This window comes from Labrus bergylta, chromosome 6 (genome assembly GCF_963930695.1).
Source record: "Labrus bergylta chromosome 6, fLabBer1.1, whole genome shotgun sequence".
NCBI lineage: Eukaryota > Metazoa > Chordata > Actinopteri > Labriformes > Labridae > Labrus > Labrus bergylta.
This window is the reverse complement of record NC_089200.1, coordinates 27,735,601-27,758,234: the sequence shown is the minus strand read 5'-3', so window position 1 is coordinate 27,758,234 and position 22,634 is coordinate 27,735,601. Positions and strand designations below refer to the sequence as shown.

Sequence of the window (22,634 nt, the reverse complement as noted above, 5' to 3'; positions counted from 1 at the left end):
AAAAGCATTCCTGAAACTTCTGGATGAAGCGCACAGGAGCTGGGACAAAAGGCTGGATTGCTCTTTATCAGGACAGAAGGTGTAGTCACTGAAAAAAGCTTGATGTGGAGGATTTTAATGATCAAAGTTCTGGGGTTCCAGCTAGAGGATTGAATTTGTCCTTCCTGTGTGAATTCTATAATTGATCAAAGGACTAAACTATAGACGACCTCGTGCCCATTATTTCTAAAACAAGTTCTGACTAAGTTCTTTCCATAAGTCCATGTTAGTCCATTCACAGACTGCAGAAACATATGGATGTAATGTTTTAGTTGTCAGTCCAAAAATGAGATTTACTCTGATTGGTGCTGCATTGGAACCACAAAAAGCCATCTTTACTTTACTTTACTTGTACTTGAACAATTGCCTTGATTTTAATTTCCCTATTCATGGGTAAATATGTATCAGCTTTAACGAGAAAAGTCAAGAGCTTTCTATATTTCCTCGATGTAGTTATAACAAGAAAAGTATCTAACAACCCTCAGAGAATATGCAGCTTTAGCCTCTTATGAACCAGCTAAAAGGGTGCAGTTTACTTTACATATACATGTTTCTTTTAAAAGCAGGAAGCGAGGGATGGACTTGTCTCACATATTGATTGATTGGTGGTTACAGTTGCCAAGAGCAATAAACATGAGAGGTATTAATCAAAATCACAGTACTAATCCATACTGCCACTAGCTAGTCTTTTAGCTCTATGCCTCATGATGGAGACAGTGTTAAGACAGTGTCAACAATATTTTTTCTAAACTCTAAAATATTAGAAAAAATACCTACAGAAAGAATTTTTGTCGTTGTGGGGAAATAAACAGGTGACAGTCAGCAGAAACGAACAATATTTTATTCCCCTTTAGTCATCTTGGCAGGATCAGAGCAAGCTTTGCGATGGACACGCCCACGTCGTTGTAGAGATGATTTTACCTCGAGTTAAGTTCTACTTTCTCTGCATCCCAGCGACCCTGAAGCTGCATGGCCTCTTTCAGCTTCTCCTTCAGCTGCCTCTCCAGTGCAGACATCCCCGCACCACTAGAGGGGCTGTCATGTGTTATCCTGGCCTCTACATTCATGCAGGCAACTTGCATCTGTCTGCTGGCATCGACACACTCCCCACGCATATCAGACAGAGTCCTATTGATAAGAATAATGTGCGACAAGACATACAGGAATCATCACAACATAATAAAGATTTGAAATTGTAAAGACACATGACGTGCTCTTTTTGTTGTACAGTTGTGAGCCATTACTGGAATAAAAAAACTGTCTGTATATATTTGAAATGGGTGGATGTCTGTTGTGGTTAAACTCTTGGATTAGGACTCACTTTGAAGTATCTTCAGTTTAAATTACCGCACAGCCTGTGACATGATCACAGCTGTCTATGAGCTGAGCAATCATTATTATAGCAAATTACACTTCAGTTGTTCTCGTTGTGGTTGAACATGATAGAAGCCACATCTTATAGGGCTCAGGCTTTGTCCTGATTGATGATTTCACCAGTGAGGCTAGACACCTTAAGCCATCGGTCCCCCCAGTGAGGAAACAATAAGCAGGGGGACTGGCGACCCTGTTGACCTAATCCACTTTGATCCTCGGCTGAGAGAGATGGGTTGTGGTTGCTGTCGTGAGTGTGAGACATAAGAGAGGTGGGGGGGGGGGGGTTCTTGTGGATTCTTGAGTCGCTGGAGGGCTTCTGGCAGAGCGCCACACTCACCTGTCAGTGAAAGTCCTTAGCTGGGTGAAAGTGCTCCGCAGGGAAGCGGCCTGGCGCCACAGAGCTCTGACACGAGCTTGTTCTCGACAGAGCCGGGAGGCGCATGTCTGCAGAGAGAAGCAGAATACAAGGGAATAGAGGAGTAGAGGGTTGAGGGTGATGGTTGCTCACAACAAATGATGACACCTTGGATTTTATTGTAATCTCAAACACATGTAATACTAGAACTCCTGGACTCAAACTGGCACACATACAAATAATTGGATTTCCCTGAATCAACAGATGTAGCCCATTTGCAGCACGAACGCCGGATTGTTTGCACAAAATTTTCCTCCCTCTCAGCAGTTGGAATGTTTTCACAGGAAACAACAACTCAAAAATCATAGCAATGAAACGAACAGGGAATGAGAGTGAATCGACTAAACTGGCTATGAATGGAATTCCTACCCCATGTGAACTCAACAGGAGTTTAATTGCACAATCTCTGTGCAGAAGGGAATAAACTCGAGCTTTCAGTGTTGCTTTTGGGGCACTTTCTTTTTTGTCGTTATTCTCACCTCTTGCTCCCTGCGCAGACGGTTATCACTGAAATCAATGTCTTCACGAGCCTTCCACAGGCTCTCTGTAAGTCCAACGTTGACAGTGCCAGCCTGATCGAGTTGTTCCCGCAGCAGAGAGTTAACTTGGCTGAGGTTGGCACACCTGAAAGTAACAAGGGATATGCTACTGTGAGACCATTTGTCCCCTCTACCCTGACAAACAACTGTTGTGAAACCTTTCTATAACTCTTCTAACAGCACCTAAACTCTGTCATTCATACAGCTAACATATTAATGTTGCATCTGTAGCCTGCAGAACCACCCTTGCCAACCACACTTACTGGGTGAACATGTGTGACAGTTTTACAGCGCCTGTGTCAACTTAGATTTAATTTCCACCAGATCTTCTCGTAGAGTCATTTACAAAAATGTTTACATCATTCTCACACTAAACACACACACACTCTCACACAAACACACACTCACACACTGTTACAGTAAAACAAGCCACATTTTAATGTTTGGTTATCTCTCTGAGAGGAAGCCAAACCCATGTTTGCGTGTATGTGGTGATATTGTGTTAAAGGAAATTGAGCCATACGGAAAGAGGGATTAAGTTATCCAAGTTTTAAGTAAAAAATCATGGTTGTAAAAGTTGATCTCTACATTACGCTTACATTACAAATTGTTTTAGTGGATAGAACTTGGTAGCAGTAAGTGATATGTTATTAAACTTATCAGGTCCTGGCAGAGCTTCTACCATGGGCATTTCAAATAAAGTTCCATTGCTCCATTAATCATAGGGTATTAAATCCTGGCTTCAGCTGCAAACATTGGCCCCAGTTGATGTGAAACATCATTAAAATGATTTGGAAAACAAAGAGGACATAGTCCCATTAATTTTCTTTTTGACAAATTGGATGCTGAGACTATTTGCCATGGTCAGGTTCTGCCATCTCCCTGCAACAGGGGCAGGAAAAACAGCGGGCCATCTCAAAGAACCGCTGTGAATATTTCTCTGGTTCAGCATTTCACAGAAATATTTCTGCTTGATTTCTGCTGCCCAACAAGAAGCGGTGAAAGTACAACAGGGGCACATTTTAAACAGGCTTTTCCATGAATTTACTGCTCTAGGTATGCATCCAAAAAGCGACTCCCTGTAACTCTTCTGATGTCTGGATATGAACCCTTTCTTAAAAAATTACAGAGGCTGAACAAGTTCCCCACTCTGCACTGCATAGTGTCTGTTTCTCACCTTTTCTGCTCCTCCTCCAGTTTAGCAGATTTATTCTGGATAGTCACATTGAGATCCTGCTCAATTCGCTGCTGGCGCTGGGCTGCGTCCAGGTGAGCCTGCAGCTGAACATACAACAACAACAAAAACAACAACAACACTGCTTGCATCTTGTTGAAACTAGACAGTAAATAGTAGCAGGAGTAAGTGTTACCTTATACATCTCCTTATAAATCAACATGATAACAGTGTTACTCTACTAATACAAACATGCATAGATTTGGATAATTTAAAAAAATCTAACATTAAAGCAAATTATTAATGCACAACATAAAGAGTCCATGCTTTACTTTTCAGTTATTCATGGCTCCTTTACTCCTTTTCTATGTGCACAAAGAATAGACTTGTATTGGAACAAGATTCAAAATAAAGAGATAAAAAGGTTCATAGCACTGAAGAAGTCTTTCGGAGAAAAGGTGACGCGTCTTCAAGATCTTCAACCAGTCCAGGTCCCTTTGGATCAAGCTTTGAAGTTTATAGCTCTAATACTTTAGTTGTTCATAACTACAGATGTAGGAAAAATGAAAGGAAACAAACTAACACTGAGTTTCTGTTTAAGTTGTTGGGCCTACATGAGTATCAGCAATGATCTCTCAATCCTACTACAGGGATGAAACAACTTCATTTAAATAATATCAATTTATATGGTGATACTAGTGATGGAAAGTACTGGCCCAATCCCTGGAAGGTGTTTAACTACGTAAAGATCTGAACTACTGGACTTCACCTCTAAATGGAATGCAATGGAAATGGATTTCTAAAAAGTATGATTACAATTTAATAAATACTTGCAAGGTACTGTCACTTGAAGTCATTCTGGTTTGATGCAAAGAGTATTGCTACAAGAGATCAGATTTTTAGACAAGAATATTTAAATCAAAGCAATTCATGTTCTTGAAGCGGGTTGCTGCAGTCTTACCACCAATCTCATCTTCTCAGACTCTGACGTCTTCTCCAGCACCTGTCCTTCTAGTTCCCCACACCTCTTCTTGTACTGAAGGACCTTACATAAAACAAACATACGATGGACGGTTAAGCCAAAAGAACTTACTTTTAGTGTTAACATTTCTGAGTTGTGATGACCATTCTTAGTCACCTTGGTTTGAAGCTTCTGCACAAGTTGTGCTTGCCTCTGCTGGGCCTCCTGGTAGACCTGCAGTTTTTGCCTGTATGCTCTGTCCTTGTTCTGCAGGGCTTGCAGGGATCCTGGTGATAGGCTGTCCTGGTCTGAGTCCATTGATGACTGCAGCGTCAGTATCTGATCGAGCTTCAGCAAATGGGACAATAAGCTGAATATTTTTATGACAATACATGGTATACATGCACTCTGTCCTGACTAATGTTGATATTAGATGGATTTTGTGTTATTTTTTTGGAAGTCTAGATTCTACTAGACTGTAGAGGATCAGTTGCAATGTTGATGCATTTACTTCTTTCTGTGATCACCAACACAATTAATAGCATGCATGTCAAATTAGAACCTTATAATAAAAGAATTGAAAAAAACAAAACTATTAAGTGAGGTAGAGCATGCTTATGTGTTTTAGGGGAGGTGGCTTCGACATTTCTTCAGTTAGAAACCTTTAAAATCAAGATTTCTTTTTCCAAAGTAGCCTACCCCGACTTAATAAGTCAGTAACTCAGTCTTTCCCATCCCATCTATCTGAATGTACCAATGATTAATGTTTGGAATAAAGGATGTGTTTGTATTCTGTTGAGTCATTTAGCAGTTTTCAACAGTTCATTGTGGGTTCAGTTTAAGAACAAATAAAGTTAATGCATGGGAGCTGTCCTCAATGCATTTTTGAGGTTTTACATAAATGCATGCTCATGCCAAGAAGAACATCTTACAATGGAGCACTCTTGATTGGTAATTACTATCATCACTTGATTCAATGGTACTGATGAGATAGTCTAAAGTATGTGCATAGTGTGTTTCCCCCATGAACAGAAAGAGTGTAATTGTCAACCCTTTGATTGACTAGCTAATCCAGAGGCTCTAAGTATCAGTGTGCAGTGTGAGGGTTGGACAAACACTGGCTAGACTTAAAGACGTTGTGAGGGGTCATAATTTCAGTCAATGGAATGTCTAAGTCCATTATGTTTGTTTACTGTTTTTATGCATGATTATTGGGTCTGTCAAGTGAATCTAAAAACATAATACAACACATATACATATACAAAAACAAGATACACACACATACACTGGTCTTTCTCTTTGTGGAATCTCGTATCCTCTTCCATATCTGAAAACCAAATGTCCTGTAACCTCCCAACCTCACACAACCTAAACTCCCTCTGCACCACCCACTCTCCAGCCTGGTGCCAGACACCCTGTCCTCGCTAATACAAACCACATGGCCCCAAAGCACTACAACACTGCGTGCCTCCCGTTCCCCCTTTCTGACTTCTCATTTAAAAGCAGAGGAAGAGAGCGAGGGCGAGAGCGTGAGCGAGGAAGCCCCCTCCCTCCAAACCACCATCCAAGCCCTTCAAATCAACCCTGCGACCCACTCCCCCCCCCCCCACCTCTCCTCTGTACCTCATCTCTTCTCTGGGTGCTTAATCTCTCCAGCAGGCTCCAAGAGAGCCAAGACAATAGTCTCACTGTTCAACAGTGAGCCCCGCCACTTTGCCACCATTATTAACACATTTTCAAATGCCCCTTTCAGATTTTCATACTACAAACTACACTAACGGCCATCAGGCACTTGGCCCTGTGCTTTTGGTGTTTTTCTCTGAGGACCTGGTGAGCACAAAAGCTTCTTTTACTGCCCGTTGTTGAGGTGACAGCTTTAGGGACTGAGAAGGGAGGAACAACATGGGCGGAGTGTTTGAAACACACAAAACTGCAGCAGCTGTGTTTAAAGGGACTCCTGGAAACAGCTGTGTGTGAAGCATAAGTGATTATGCATCTTTTCAACTATTTTGGCACAGCTTTAGCAATAACACTGACTTACTAACAAGCATGTAGTTCATAAATACACCTTGAACACAGGGCCATAGCGCATGAGATTTATGACAGCAGATGAGCTCAATCTGAATTTGGAGCTCTTACAGCGGAGTTCAAGGCTGTTACATCTGTGGGAATACTACAGTAGAACAATGTAACTCACAGAAAAAAAACATGGCATAGCTAGCTTCAACTTATCCTTATAGGAAGACACTCATAAACACAAAAGGCAGTTATTTTTCCCTAATTTGGTCATAATGGTCTTAATGGATAACCCACTGTTATTTCCTTTTCATGTAAATGCACTAAATGAGCACAATATCAACTTTACTCATGCCATTGCTATACTTTTATTTTAAGGTTATAATGCAAGGTTCAGATGCAGGCTGTTGTTATGTCAGTTAATGTTTTCCTCGAACGCTACCTTGTAGAGATTTTCACTACTAGAGGCACTATGGAGCAATGATTTATTGGATAATCACAAAATACTAAGGTATTGCATATAACTGTTATGTTGATGATATTCAGCTGTATGTGTCTTGTAAGCCTAAGGACAAACTGACTGTTTAGTACAACAGTTTGACTGCAATAAGGGACTGTATGATGCGCTAAGACTAAGGTCCTGATCACTGCCTGAAATAGCTTAATGTCTAATGTTGTTTAATATTTATGGTCCTTTTACTCAGTTGTGAAGTCTTAAAACGTTGGTATCAGATTTGATCAAGCTAAGTGCTTCTATCAAACTCATTGACCTTTACATGTCTCTAAATAGCTGGATTGTTTCACAGCCTGAGCAACAAATGACTGGTCAGGGCTTGACTTATGCAACAACATTTTCACCTGACTCAGTAGGTCAACCCCTGACCAAGTGAACAATGGTGTCCAGTACACTGCTGCAATGCTGTTGACAAAATCAAGTCAAATGACTCAAATCACACTCACCTCATCTTACCTACAATGACTTTTTCAACAAAATTCACATTTTCAAGTTTTCAAATAAACAGTCCTGCATGGTCAGGCACTGTGTACCGTCTGCATCTTTACATAACCAGCATCTCCTTGGTCTTCTAAGTAGGGCCTCCTGAAAGATCTCTGTAATGTGATGGCTACCACACTATAAACATATGTACAGTAGTCTCTGTGTATGTTATTTTTAAAGCAGCTGAGGACTAATTTATTCAAATAGAGATCCTCGTGAAAATGTTGTAATCTATGTATGTTTCTTCAATTCATGATGTATTTTTGTTTGTATCATGGACATGGTCAAAGACATACTATACTTGTACACAAACTAGCTTTGGAAAGGTGTGATAGATAATCTGCCTACTCCAGTTATCACCAGATGCCAGAAGTAACACAAGGATGGGCTCTGCAGTGTACCAATAAGGGTAAGGTAGAAGACTGCTACTTAATAAACATGGATGGAAGCAAACAGTGATTTCAAATTTAGAAGTGGTTTTCTAAAGATTGCATGAGGAACGTTGTTTTTCAGACCTCGTAGATACTTAAATTGGAAAATGAATGTAAATAGAACTTGTTTGTTTGTATGAAAACTCTAGAGGGAACACTTAGGGTCCAAATACATTTCCAAAAAAATGAAATCACAAAAATTATATTAATGATATTCAAAGGCAACTATATCTGGAGCCCTTTTTGTATTTTATGAATTAGTTTAGTCTTTAAAAAATGAAAGAAATTATAAAACAAACAGTGTAATGGCATATAAACCTAACAAGAAATAGAAGGTTTATGTAAAGACAAAAATAATGCATATTTGTTTCTTCTAGTATATTGACATAACTCATTGTGTCACTAATTGCTTTTATGTATGTGCACTTAAATTGCCCCAACAACAGTTGATGCAAACAACTACACCTTCCCTACCTTGCTGTGTACTCATTGACCAGGTATCCAAGGTAACTGCGACAAGTCCACACCCTGCCCAGTTGAGGAAGGTTGCTTTCACGTTTTCATACATGTAGGCGTCTTGCCAGCACTTCACCCCTGTTCCACACACTACGGAGGGGACGCTTTTTTATTGATTCTCCCCAGTCAGCTGTAAAGCAGGAGGCCGGGGCCTGCTCTGGATTAGCCTTGCTCCGTGCAGGAAGCTCCCAAGAGGGCGCCAAAACAGCCCATAGTACAGACCCCCACCTTCACTTTACTGCTTACACCAACTTCTACTCCACTGCTCTGCTTGCATCATTTAATCTCATCACTCTCATCCCCAACTGAGCTTGAACTCATTGTTCTCCCCCAACATATCGGTCACTGGTGACTGTAAAAAAGGCCAAAGAGAGGCAAGTAATCCCAGTCCTCCATCTGCCCTAACTCTGGGGCTTACAGGGCTTACTGGGGGCCCAGAAGTGTGCTCACTGAACACCCCTTGCTATTTACGATCTGCCTTGGAGTACAATCACTCTCGAGGAGCCTCTGTGGCCCCCTGAAATGGGCTGAGCCCGATCCCAATGAAGCCCATCTCTTTGAGGACATCTACTGCCATTTTACAATAATGTTCACGATGCAATTTATACAACAGCCTTTTTGTCATGGTATGCTTTATGCCTCCATATGGTTCCTTTTCTTTTTTTCATCCCCAAATATTTGTTTCTTGAGCCATGCTTATGTTTCCAAAGTAAAATACTTTTTCGTCTCTTAAAATGTGCTTTGAATTAGCCTTTTATATTCCTTGATATTTATGATTTGTGCCACTCCTTGCATTGTCTCTTTTGATAAATATTTCAAACAACATCAAGGGATAATCTTGCTTTGATTCATCTGCCAACAAGCAACGAGAGAATCGTTTTCAAGGCCCTTGTGAAGGCTTTGGTGTTTTGGCCAAAACTTGCTGCCTTGCTCATGTGGTAGATCAAAATCCAATCCATTACAGTTACCAAGTTATGATTACAATTTTCTCTCACTGACCTAATGTCACAACATTTGGAGATCTCAACAGTTTATCTAAGGTTTCAACTGAGTTTTGTAACGCTTTCCAAACCATTATGCATTTCTGCAGCTGTTTCTTTTCTTAACTTCATAAAACTGTCTTTGTATACCTGTTTCTCTGTGCAGAGAAAGACTTCCAAGAATATCCAGGAACTGCACTCCTCTTTCTTCCTGTCTCATTCTCAACCCAAAGTGAAATCTGTCCTTGAGTGCGCAGTCCAGCCAGCATGTGAAGGGTTACAGCTGCAACCGTTTTCCCTGGCTTGGCCTGGGCCCAGAGGCTTAATAAAGGGAATTAATGGAGTGCACTATCTGTCAGATTCCTAAACACAGCTGGAGCGGATGTCCATCGCCCCCAAGCTGCCCAAAAAATCGTACTATCCTACTTCAACAACATACCCGCTCCCCTTCCCCTCACATTACCCCCTGAGTGCTGACTCCGTGAAATAGCCCCAGCTGATTGTGAAAGCTGTTTATGTATCATCACTGTCGGTAATTACACAATGTGGGATAACAAACAGGGGGAATGGAAGTGAGGAGGGGGAGCTGCTGTGTGTGTGTTACCATGGAGTGAACTTTTTGGTTACAGGGACAGCTGCTGCGTGATGGCACTCAGGGATACAAGTGATCTGTGTAAATACGGCCAAACTAATAATACATGCTGTGTACTCACAAGCATGTGGCCAGCCTTGTAGTACTTAGCACAATGCCCCCGGCAAGGACAATGCTGCACAAAGCCTGCACACACATAAACACACACTCAGCAAGTTCAAGACTTCACTTGTGATTACACAATCTTGACATGTGAAAAAGAACTGAAGAGTGTGCTTAATGTTTGACTTTAAAGTCAAGTAACATGAGTAGCTTAATGTCAAAAGTTGAACACTTTAATGGAATACTTTCATCAGAAATTTAGCACTGAGATGGACTTTTAAGCAGATTTTCTCCGGGGATAGCAATTAATTTTTACAATTTCATGATATCCGAGAGTTTTTGGCAGCGTTCCATTCAAACTGCGGCCTAAATTAATGGGTTTGTGCCAGCAGAAAAAACAAACTGGAAACAGAGGGGGGTAGCAGGGTAAAGGGGACAGTAACACAATCCTTAAAGACAGACTTTATCTGCTCCAACTATGTTTGACAGGCTTCTTATGCAGAGACCCAGAGGATTCAAGATTTCAGAGGGCACGGGCGAATGGCAGTTGGTGTCAGAAATCATTCAGCAAGAGTTTATCTTTATCCAACCGACTGCCACACTGCGGCATTGTGCAGCCACTCGCTAAGTGTTCAGGCAGCAGAGTATAGATGTCTACGTCTGAGAAAATGCACACTGGCTGGCCTCCAAAAGCAACACAGAGGGTTCAGAATTCACCCAATCATGCTCTCCAACCTCGAGGCCATGCAATTCACAAACTGGGTCAAGGTTTATCCGGGTTCAGGTGCAATTTTCTGGGGTCACCAGAGATCAAGCTGAGTGACTTAACAGAGAAACAGAGGAAGGCTTTCAGAGTCCAGGTGTGACTTCATCAGTGTTGCGTTAATGGTGCACCATTAGGTCAACCAGACTTATGGGTTGAAGAGGAGAAAAAGGGGATCTAGGATAACTAGGTATGTTTTTCAGCTGTCACACATTCAGGGGTGGGTCGGCTTCAGCTGTCATACTGACAGTGACAGGTTCAGATGGATTTCATTATGAAACCACTAGCATCATATTTAGTTTCATGTTAATGACATACAAGGGGGGAACTTTTTTCACAGGAAAAAACAAAACGCTTTAAAGGAAAAGAAGACATTTTAGGGAAAGCTTGTTTGCTTTCGTTAATAAAATAGATAGCACTTTGAAATCTGTACGGTGTATATAGAGCTACTATCAGTTTCATGTATCTTGGCTCACAAAATTACTAGAAAATTGGAAAGCAGCTAACCAAGCTTTGACCAAACTTTCTAAAATCCACCAGCAAAACCTCTTTGAACTCACTAATCAACATTTAAAGACGTGACCCATTTGTTTTTGTTAGAGGAGAAATCAAAGATTTGAAGGATTCTTTGTCTAATACATCTGATTCCCAGTAAAACAGATGGATTGCAGTTACTGTGCTGGCAGGGAGGTACATGGTCCCAATCATGTTGATGGATTTTCTCTGCAAGAGCATCCTTAGACTGCTAAAGGGACACTACACCACAGCTGACCATATATTTTTTACCTTGAAGGAAGGCACATTATTATGAGGGATGTTCAAATTCATCCATCAAGACACAACCTAAGGAAATGTCATGGCGCCTTCATCCTGTAAGCAGGAATTGGCATTAGGGTAGAGCTTTTACTCTACTTTATTTATGTTCTGATATTTTTCATATTATGGTTATTTCACATGTACAACAGAAGCTAAACAGATTGAATATCCATTGAGAACAGATATTTAATATTCATTGTCTGACTTGTTACTCAGAGCAGGTATGCCATATTAATATGGACTTTCAAACATGATGAGAAACAGCATACATATGTGATTTATGCAGAAATAGTATCCCTTCAGCAACAAATATTGAGGGAGAAAGTTGTTTTCAGATAAGAGAGCTGGTGTAAATGGCACAGCCAAGGAAGTATATTTGGCTCAAGGGCACAGATAAGCACATTGGATTAACATCACATCACAGCAGAGGTGCCAAACAATCATGCTGTTTGGCAGAGAAAAAAACAGTCAGGAAAAAGACAGAGGCTTTCACTGGAAAAGGCGAGTCACAACAGGAGTCTTTTAAAAAACCTCCTGACTTGTGACTGCATAACAAATTCAGCTGTGTTATCAGTTTAAGTTACAGTGATGTTTAAGAAAAAATGATGAATTCCATGCAAACCCTTCCTATTCACTACTTCAAATCACTCCTCGATGGTGTGAGCATGACATATCACCAACACTTGCTAATGTTTTTTTTCTGTTTAGAGTCTTTTCACACATCTAAATATATCAACAAAATAAATATGCTATATATATCTCCCAAGCTAATTAAGTTTTATTTATAGCCCAGGGTTTAAAATAAGTAGTAAGGGTAACACAAGCAGTGGGAGTTCATTAGATTTAAGCAGCAGAATGAGGGCAGTGTTATCACAAATGGCTGCTTTGTGCACCATGAAAAATGAGCTTTTTCTTCAAAGGTCTCAAGGGAGAGGCCGGTGACCTTCCCAATTTTCCCCAAAAACATCAGCCGCTACATGGAGGGGCAGCCATGGGGTGGCTATGAAGGGAGACGCCGGTCTTCATGAGCACAGGGGGTCTGAGTCTACCTGAACAGACCACAAGGAAACCCTTCATAAACGCTCCTCCCGCTCTTATTTACACTTACAAACACATACACACACGCTCATGCATCCACACTCACCAACACATATACACAATGGGTGCCTATACAGCACTTACTGTAATATGTAAGCTGTAAGTCTACGGCAGTGAATCACATAAAATGCACGAGTTAAAATACAAGTTACATTTTCCAAGTTAAATGAATGTCCTGTGAGTCTGTACACGAATATCCAAACCTTCTCCCACTCTGTTTTCATCACAGTACATGCAAAAGCTGTTTCAACCTCCCCACACTGTTTGTTTGTTTTGCCCCAAAAGGCTTTCCCTGCTGGAAAGAGCTGTGGTACACTGAAGTTTATGGTAACCATATTCCATTTCAAACGCATGTAGCTTTTTGCAGTCAATGCTCTAGTGTGGTTGACCTTCTTGATCTCATCTCCAAACAAAACTGCAAAAATGTACCATCTACAGCATTACATAATCCAGCGTTTTTTATGAGCTGCATTAACATCTGAAATTAAAATCACATTCTACAAATGCAGTTTTAAAGGATACACAGCTAGGTAGGGAAATGGTGAATACTTCCAGAAAAAAAATAATTTTAGTGATACTATTTGATGACATTTTAGTCATGGTTGTAGTTACACGTGTATCTACAGATAGGTATACATGAATGCAAAATCTTTAGTAGAGAAGGGACAAGAATTTAGTAACTGCACAGGTCTGGTGTCTGTTAAGCAGTCCAGGTGGTAATGACCAAATGAGTTGGAGCAGGCTTTGGCTGTATGCAGCCTTGGAGTCTTAGAGTGGATATCTGTCATAATTCATCCAGTTATCTCAGAAACATTGGTAGATGCCACCGTAGGTCGTAACCATTATCAAATGGGTTCGGAGTTGGCACAAAGTGAGACTAACAAGATACGATCTACATTTCTATGGCAAGACTACATTTCCTGTGTGCTGCACTCCAGAAAAATACAAAAGGCAAAAATGAGTATCAGATCACACGGTCACATTTAGTTGTTATCATATTGGTCTTGTGTTTTCCTCCTGTTGATGACAGTTTTACCAGAATAGAGTGCTTAGACAAATGCTAAAAATGTAAAAAAAGTATTGCTCCACAGTTTGGCCTTGACCTAAGAATGTGTTGCTGCCCTGTGTCACTCCTACCCTGTCAGTGAGACTTGCCTGTTTGACTAGCGGCTGGTCACGGTTCATCTGGCTCGGAGACGGCTGCTCCCTTAAGGCCCTGCTTTCCTCGACCTCGCCGAGCTCAGAGCCCTCACCTGGGATGCAGAAACAGATCATGCATACAGAGGTGTCAATCATTCCGCATGTGGAATATGATAACTAATATATAGAAAGACAGATGTATTGTTTTAACTGACTGCATTCAATGCTTATGTCTGAGCATTTGGATTCAAGCTTTCCTTCCTACCAGTTGGTTGCTCAGTCAGGTTGCGGGTGATGATTAGGCGGACGCGGCTAGAGACAGGCGTAGGAGTGACACTGGACTCGTGTCCATCACCTCGCAGTGTCAGACTACTCGCTCCAAAGCTGCCGTCTGAGTGAATCAGGGACTCCTCCAACTTCTACAATCATACCAGTCATACAAATACATCACATAGCTTTGCAAAAGCCTAACTCATCAAGGTTAGACTGTTAGGGCCTATTGTACATTTTACTAGTATACAAATACTTTAAGCTACAATATTTACTTACGCAATGTAGACCTTACAGTATAACAGTAAAGTAAAAAAAAAGACCTGCTTGTGTGCTGGATCATCTTTATTGAGTCATGATCATGCAAGAAACAATTGGTCATTGCAACTACAGAAATAGTCAAACTACCAAAAATCATTTGAAGACTTTTTTTTTCAAAGCAATGCAATTTATTTTACATAATTTGTCTAAAATGTCTTGAAAGTGACTTTAACTAAAAGATAAATGTTGTAAAGGCAACGGAATTGAAATGATGTTCCCTATGAAATGTTAAGTATCAAAGTATGGTATAATGTAATTCTTATATAAAGTATTAGTTATTAAGCACAATAATAGTTTTATTAAACACAAGAATATTTTAAGGTGCTTGTACTGTAGCTGTACTCTCAGTAAGCATACAGTTGCTATTTTTTTTCCAGTACTTTTAATTCACATTTTTAGTCAATAGCATTTCATGCATAGCTGAAGATAATATCAGTAACAGTGCATAACAGCTTTAAAGTTACCAACCTGAATCACAGCCTCCAGTCTAGGAGAGTGTGCACCTCGGTCTCGTTCAGAAGTCATTGGAAGTATGCAAAAACGGACAACACTTTGATAACTAAATGTAAGCTATGTATGCATGCATGCTAACGAGTACGTTTAACCATCAGTCGTTTCATTTAACAAGACAGAAACCCAGCGCAAGCATGCTATTATTTAGCTACTAAAACTTCTGATAGAAAGTCGTCAAATGTTGAGTAAAACAAAGTTTAGAAGGTGGTTATTAATTTACTAAATGAAATTAAATCGCATTGAATGGGTAACTATTTAAATGACGGTATAGAAAGAAAGAAGAATTCACAGATACGGTTTTAGCAAAGAAACTTTAGGAGCGCCTGCAGGAAAGTAGAAATCTCATCCCATGGTAACCACTCACTTCCGGGCCGTTGCCATAGAAATAGAATGCTGGCTTGGGTGTTCCCATGGCAGCACGGACGCCTGGATTCCGATGGGTTAATAATCACCAAGGCACTGAAGTCACACTGAACGCTGTTAATTCTACAGATGATTGTTTTATTAAGAACACATTTAATTAATAATTTAGGCACTTCTAGTTGCAAACATTTATTATCCTATGCAACCAATACTAATGTGAATAATCCTCATAATCATCACAATCAAAACTACAGTTTCTGCAAAGATTTCATAGTCTATCACAAGCACCTTTCATTGACCCATTCACACTGAAGTCTTTATTCTAAAGTAGCTTAATCTCAGGTAGGGAAGCTCAAAACCTGTTGTAATAATAATACAAATAAAAATAATAATACACTGGACTCAAAGGCCTTCAGCACTTTTCTTAATACCCAAAGATGCATAACAAAAGAAAAGAAAGAAAACAATATGAAGATGAGATAATCCATCAGAAGGGAATAAAGCAGGAGGTTGAGCGCAGAGTTGGTTGTTACTGGGGGACTGACTTAATCAAAGGTGACAGAAAACAAAGAAGATATTATTTTCCCACACATGATACAATGTATAATATACGTAACATCAGCCAAACAAAGCTCTAAAAATAACCCGATGATCGTATAACACACTATTATAGGACACAATGACATCCTGGGATAAACATGCCAGTTGCATAGTAACATCTGTATGATGCAACACATCTCTGTGAACTCTTTGACCCTGAGTGCTGTCCTGTCAGTACATGAGGCGTTTATGTTGAATCTATGGGGAAGAGCTCAGGCCACTGGGATGGATCAAGGAAGATGGTGCAGACTCCGCTGTAAAACCAAAGTCTTGGCAGGAAGCACTCCACCTCCCAGGTGTTGGCTGTTCGGTTGTAAATCTCCACTTCTACCCCATAGTCCCCCTCCATACCTATCCAATGGCCTCCAGTGACAAACAGCTTGCCATCTAATGTTACCAAGCCCCCATTCTCATGGAGCATGTGGAGAAGCTGGACCTAAAGAGAGGAAAAATCAACACACCGTTGATAGGCAAAATAACAGTGGAATAAAACAGATTATTTATGCTATGATCATGTTAAATTAGCCTTGATACAGGCTGTTGCATTAGTGTATTATGACTGCAGTGAGCAGTTGTACTGTGTCTGCACCTATACCTTCTGCCACATGTTGACCTCTGGATCATAAGCGTAGACTTTCTTTGTGTTGTCAGCAACCAGATATATAGTTCCATCCACACAGACAGAACGGGGTGACGACAAATACTTGGGGATAAAGGGTGAACATATGCTGCTCCAGCTATCTGGAGAAAAAAACAAAAAATACCAAAAAATATTTTCAGTTAAAAAGAAAAAGAAAAGGAATTAAGTCATGCTGTTAAAATTATGTTTTGGTTCCTACAACTTGTTGAATGAATCTACAGAAAAAATAATTAAACTTAATTGAAAAGCTTTAAAATGCAAAAAGCATGTTGACGATTTGATGTCATTGTTAAATAAATTGTTTAATTGCAAATTTAGCATTGAAAAAAGCTGCAGATCATTAAAAATGTACCTATAATGTAAAAATATATAAATCTAAATACATCCCTTATTATGTAGAAAAAAGATGTGTTACATAAAAATAGAATGGTACCTAAGGTCCCTGATCTTCAAGTCCTTGAAACTACTTTTAAAGGCTTTCTATGTGATTTTTCACACTTAAATATAATATAAATCAAGTATATCCTCTGAAAATAACTCTGTGAGTCATGACTGTCTACAATGGGTGTAACACCCGAGTCCCACTGTCTGTGATGTTTTCAGAGTTTTCAGAGTCCTATCTTCACTTTGTTGACATAGGCGGCCCGGCCGGCTGACTCCTCCCCTCACGTATAAAAGTTGTTTAATTGAGGGACTAGAGAAAAGAAGAATAACATACTGTACTCACTGATTAACTGTGTTTCTAGATCACGCTCATTTCAGGTAAATTTACATGCAGTGTGAAGATACGAGCATAATAAAGATCAGTAGCATTAGCATGCTAACACAACAATGCACCGCGAGTTGTTTTGGTTTCATGCTGGTGCTCAAGGGCGACATCTGCTGGATCACATATAAAGCCTTTAAGGATCTAAATGGTTCCTTCAGCCAATTGTTATCTGCATTTTTAGAAGTAATTACAAAGATACAATAGTGACCAAATTTAAAAATCACAATCATACATGTTTAGTGCTGCGTGACCCACTCGCAAAGTTCCCGTGTGGTTTTGGGAAATACTACCCCCCAGCAGAGACTTTTTTATTGGTAAAATAATTAACTGTAAGACCCTGTCCTGTGGTGGTCTTTCAAAAGGTTCATAGACCAAAGGGAAAGTTCTTGCTGGAGAGAAATGACTTACATTTACAATTTCTCTCAGAATTTTTTTTCTAGAAAGCGTTTTGGTAATTGATCAGATACTATGATGAGCAAAATAGTTACTATTAATACAAGGAAGAGGGGAAATAAAAAATAATGAAATACCTGTCCTTACCTATAACAGGATTGTAACACTGCATGGTCAGAGCATTGTACTTTACAGCACATGAGCCAATCACGTAGAGCTTCCCATGACAGGCCGTAGCTGTGAAGTTTGTCACGTATTTCAGTGCAGGGCACGTCAAAGCCCAGGTGTCACTGTAAGGGTCGTAATGCTCAACTTCAACACGATCTGCTGTTGTACCTAAAGGAGGAATTTGTACGAGGAATAAGTGATGAGTTTCATGAATTGATTATTATAAACAAATTCTTGAATTCAATTTTGAGATGTATATGTTCTTGTAGAGCCTGGCCTAAATTTTAATGATTCAACAATAAAGAAGTAATGCAAGCAAATCCACTGCTGAGGTAAGAAATTATGGGCTCGAGACGCTAGGGTTTATCAAATTTTCCATTGCACTGCAGGTTTAAGGCACAACTCTATTTATTTTCTTACCTCCGATGACGTAAATCTCCCCGTTGAGTGTTGCCGATGTGTGGTTAGTCCGAGGCCTGAGCATGGGTGCCACAGTAACCCACTTTCCCTCTCTTGTGATGTACTTCCAGGTCTCTGTGGTCGACCAGGTGTTTGTATTTGAACCCCGTGAGCCCCCTGTCCGGCAGACAAGATCCCTTTGTCAAAAGTCTGTTTTACATTCTTACAGTTCTGCTTATAATCGATCATCTTGACTTGTTGCCCTCTGGCTCCCTCTTGATGTTTCTGTGTTCTAAAGGGCTTCAAACACTTGACTCACCTGTTACATACACATCATTGTTCAGGGAGACCATGGAGTACCCCCATTTGTTAGGGTTGGGGAAGTTTGGGAGCTCATGCCACTGTTCTGCAGACAAGAAGAAAGAGAGTTCATGTTGGCACATCATTCAAAGAGAGAGAGATTAGATGTTCACACATCCAGTTTGCACATGTAAAAAGTGCACACGAGAGGGAAGAATATAAGGGCCAAGAATTATGGAGACAATTAATACTGTTAAGGAGCATCTATTTTCATTGAGCATTTTCAAAATATCGTGAATATAGTTTCAGTATAAGCGTCAGACATTTGTCTGCATTTATAGAATTAAATTAAATCTGAAAAAAAATCCATTGATTTGAAGAATCATCCTGTATTGATTAATGTTTTCCTTAGCCTAGGACTCATTCTAAAGTTTGACTTTATTGTTGACATTTTGACTTTTAACTCAACTTTTCAAAGGAACCTTAACTTTTTCTCTGTGCCTGGCACTAAAACGAAAGGCTTGATATTATTATCTACTTTCTTTTCTTTGATAATGTTGGGCCTTTTTTGCCTTAATTGATGTGACAGCTGAAGAGAGACATGAAATGTGGGAAGGAGAGAGCGGGGTAGACATGCATCAAAGGGCTGAAGCCAGAAGTCAAACCATTTGCTGATGGGTCCAGAACCTTTGATATATGTGGTGCCTGATCTACTGACTGAGTTGAACTGGTGTCCCAATTATCTACATTTTGATTGCATTCTTGTAATGCAAATGAATGATAAATCCTCCTCCACTCATTTCTTTTCTGTATCCCTGTCATATGCTTCCGTATAAATGATAAACATACCATGTTCAAAACCAGATATGGTTAAATAAGATGGGATCATCTTTTCAGTAAGACCTCAAATAAAAGATTTGCACATAAATAACTTTTTTCCAGAAATGAAAGAAACTGAGAAGATTATCTTTTATGTCTCATGCAGAAAGCATTCTTGTAGAGTTGTTTTTCTTTCAGTAAAACATTTAAAGACCTACAAAACATCTGCCAAACAAATTAGATTTCCCAAGAGTTCTGCTGTAAAATAGAATCTGAACCTAAACAAACTTCAAGTGAATGCAAAAAGAAGTGTTTACTCGTCTTGATGTTGTAGAAGGCACAGTTCCTGAGCAGCAGTCTTTGCAGTCTTGGGTCTCTTTCCTCATCTTCATCTGAATCTTCATCCGAGTCATCCAGTGAACGACCCCCCATCACAAACAGCACCTCTTGCAGGTTTGGTTGTGGACTCTGAGCGTTGAGTCTGTCCATGAATTCTGGTGATGTCTCCATTTTCTTGAAAGTGAAAGTCATGATTTTTTTAAGGAAATCTACTCAGATTGAACAAACACAAGATAAGAGAGAAAAGGAGGGGGAGGAAGTATGAACTCACTGACCTCTCTGTGAATTTTCTCCACAGCTTCTCTGCAGCTTGGAGAGGCCTGCACCAGACTGTCCTTCAGTAGGGTGTCCGACAGGTATTCAGGGCTGAGCAGAGAGAGACGGGACAGGCCAAGGAGTTCATGGAGGTGGCAGAGCCGAGACTCTGTAAGGTGCCTGACCCATTTCAAGATGGCCTCCACTCGGTTGCACTCTGAACGGATTTGTAGACCTTCATCTGACAGACAGGCAACTAATCTGTCCTTTTCCAACAGCAGAAATTCTTCACCTTGTTGGACTGAATCAAAGTTCTCCAAGAGGAAGGCCCATGCTTTGGCCATCACCTCGGGGCAGCCGTGGATAGCTCCAAACTCTAGAATACCAAGGCAATTTGTTGCATCAATCTGGTTCTGCAGGTATCTGCTGCACACGCCTCTCACTGTCTGAAACTGCAGCTGGCTGGAGGTGCAAATCAGGCCCTCCACATTGCTCTGGTTAATGGTCAATTTGCCTGTGTAGGCAAAGTCCAACAAACTGCTGAGTATATCAGGATCAACATCCTGAAGCTCCACACGAGCAGCTATGCTTTCCACAAAGTCCCCTGAGAACATGCAGTGGAAGTATGTGCTGCACAGGGCCAGCACGCTGCGGTGACAGGGGAAGTCCCTGCCGCCTGCACTCAGAGTAACATCGACAAGTTTGGGCTGAGAGCAGAGGGAACGCAAGCCCTCCAGGATGCTCTGAGGATGGGAGGACAGGCTGAAGTCCAGGTCATCCACATTGCGCACCATGGTCTAGTTCAGTTTCAAATGTAGCCCAAATCTTCTTTCAGCAGGGATCAAGTCTGAGTTTAGAGCTCACCTAACAATGAAAAAAACATTAATACCTTATGCATAAAAAAAAATCAGTCTCAACATCCATCAAAACAATGTGCATTCCTATGAATGTTTAGTAACACACATTCATAGGAACACAACAGAGGTGCAATGAAGCTTTTTTAAAAGATTTATTTTTGAGGCATATTGTGCTTTTAGGACAGTGGATAGAGTCAGAAATCGGGGAGAGAGAGAGTGTAGAATGACATGCATGAAAGAAGCGACAGGTCGGATTTGAACACAGGCCGCCCGCTTGGAGGACCACGGTCTCTTTACAGGACATCTACACCCACAAACCACTATGCTACCATCACACCGCAACAAAGCGTTTGAACATGAGATGTTGCCTCTCAACCAGAAGGTCGAGGGTTCAATCCCCAGCTGGGCAACGTGTCCGATGTGTCCTTGGGCAAGACACTTAACCCTGAATTGCTCCCACTGCTTCAGTGGCGGTGTATGAATGGGATTAGTTACATGTGATGGATGATACAACATAGCGACCACTACCATCAGTGTCTGAATGGGTGGGTGTGACATGCAGTGTAAAAGCGCTTTGAGTAGTCGGAAGACTAGAAAAGTGCTCTATAAGCTCAAGTCCATTTACCGTCTTTTAATATAACTTTAAAAGATCCAGTTGAAAACCAAACAGCTTTTAATAAGTTTCATTTTTTACTTTCCCCTATGGACAGTCCATAATCTAAAACCAAGCATGCATGTTTCAGTTTAATTTAGTTCTGTCATTTCTTTACTTCCCTAACACAACAGAACACAGTACAATTACTCAACGACGATAGCACACAACGTGGCTAGCTTACAATAAATATTGCTTAAACAAAGGTAGGACATTCCACATAAAGGTACCTACTTTATAAAAGGCCTCTCTGATTGTAATAACAAAACACATTTAAGAATAGATTGGAGGATTAAACAGTACTTGTGAAGATACCTTTCACTTTTTCTCACAGTAGTTCCATTTTTACATGAAAAAACATGATCCTGTCTCTTAAAACTACTGCCACTGTAGAGGTTGCAGATTCTCTTGCCTTTTCTATCTTTTAATAACCTCAAGATTTGCCTCTATGATAAGTTGTTGTTTCAATACAGATGCTTTTCATAAACTTGATTTATGTCATGTATGACTTACTAAAAAGAGGACTATGATTAAATACTGTTTGTTATTTTTACAACTAATGGATAATACTTTGACTACAACTTAAGAATACAATGTCTCCTTCATGACTGTCTGAGTAAATAACGATCAGAATGTTAAAAGAAAACTGCCTTGTTTCTTCTTTGAGGCATTACCGTGTTGTTACAAGGACTACAAGGTACCTCTTGCTCTTGATTAGAGTGATTCACTGTGCTAGTGACTCTAATCTCATCTGGGGCCAACAAGAAATACATTTTCCTGTCATCAAACACTTAGTAACCAAAAACATACTCACCACAAAGGCAGAGAGTGGAAATAATGGATCATCCTTCCAGTTAGAAATCTGTCTGTAAGTGATCAACATGGAGTGGGCAGCATGGCAAAGCAGCTTTTGCCAAGTCACTGGGACTGCCTGTGTCCCAGTTATTTTTAGGACTGACAGTGACGCCTCGCTGAAGCCAGATTCCAAACAACAAGCATGGGACCCACAGCTGCTGTTACACA

At 40.4% G+C, this 22,634-nt stretch overlaps 2 protein-coding genes across 2 annotated transcripts in view; both read right to left on the bottom strand.

Annotated features, from left to right (window-relative positions):
- Positions 1-15,397, bottom strand: part of crocc2 (ciliary rootlet coiled-coil, rootletin family member 2) — a 39,857-nt gene extending 24,460 nt beyond the window's left edge. Inside the window, exons 1-9 of the mRNA XM_065956101.1 lie at positions 15,013-15,397; positions 14,219-14,372; positions 13,945-14,066; positions 4,680-4,850; positions 4,503-4,586; positions 3,545-3,648; positions 2,308-2,452; positions 1,751-1,857; positions 961-1,167 (exon numbers count right to left, since the gene is read on the bottom strand). Coding sequence (XP_065812173.1) covers positions 961-1,167; positions 1,751-1,857; positions 2,308-2,452; positions 3,545-3,648; positions 4,503-4,586; positions 4,680-4,850; positions 13,945-14,066; positions 14,219-14,372; positions 15,013-15,069 — 1,151 coding nt within the window. The 5' untranslated portion in view covers positions 15,070-15,397. The remainder of the gene's footprint in view (positions 1-960; positions 1,168-1,750; positions 1,858-2,307; positions 2,453-3,544; positions 3,649-4,502; positions 4,587-4,679; positions 4,851-13,944; positions 14,067-14,218; positions 14,373-15,012) is intronic.
- Positions 15,398-15,537: 140 nt separating this feature from the next.
- On the bottom strand, positions 15,538-22,553 carry klhl30 (kelch-like family member 30). Its single transcript, XM_020632796.3, has 8 exons — positions 22,426-22,553; positions 20,123-20,966; positions 19,826-20,021; positions 18,709-18,795; positions 18,411-18,566; positions 17,970-18,158; positions 16,616-16,761; positions 15,538-16,456 (listed from the first exon to the last, which is right to left on the bottom strand). Exons 2-8 carry the CDS (start codon positions 20,894-20,896, stop codon positions 16,208-16,210), a joined length of 1,797 nt encoding a protein of 598 aa, XP_020488452.1. The 5' UTR covers positions 20,897-20,966; positions 22,426-22,553; the 3' UTR covers positions 15,538-16,207.
- Positions 22,554-22,634: the final 81 nt, after the last annotated feature.

Excerpts from the sequence above, each read along its gene's own strand:
- klhl30 (XM_020632796.3), bottom strand. The coding sequence starts at position 20,896 with ATGGTGCGCAATGTGGATGACCTGGACTTCAGCCTGTCCTCCCATCCT. Across the intron at positions 18,159-18,410 it reads GGAGATTTACGTCATCGGAG|GTACAACAGCAGATCGTGTT; the intron begins GTAAGAAAATAA and ends TTCCTCCTTTAG. Across the intron at positions 16,762-17,969 it reads GTGTTACAATCCTGTTATAG|ATAGCTGGAGCAGCATATGT; the intron begins GTAAGGACAGGT and ends TTTTTTCTCCAG.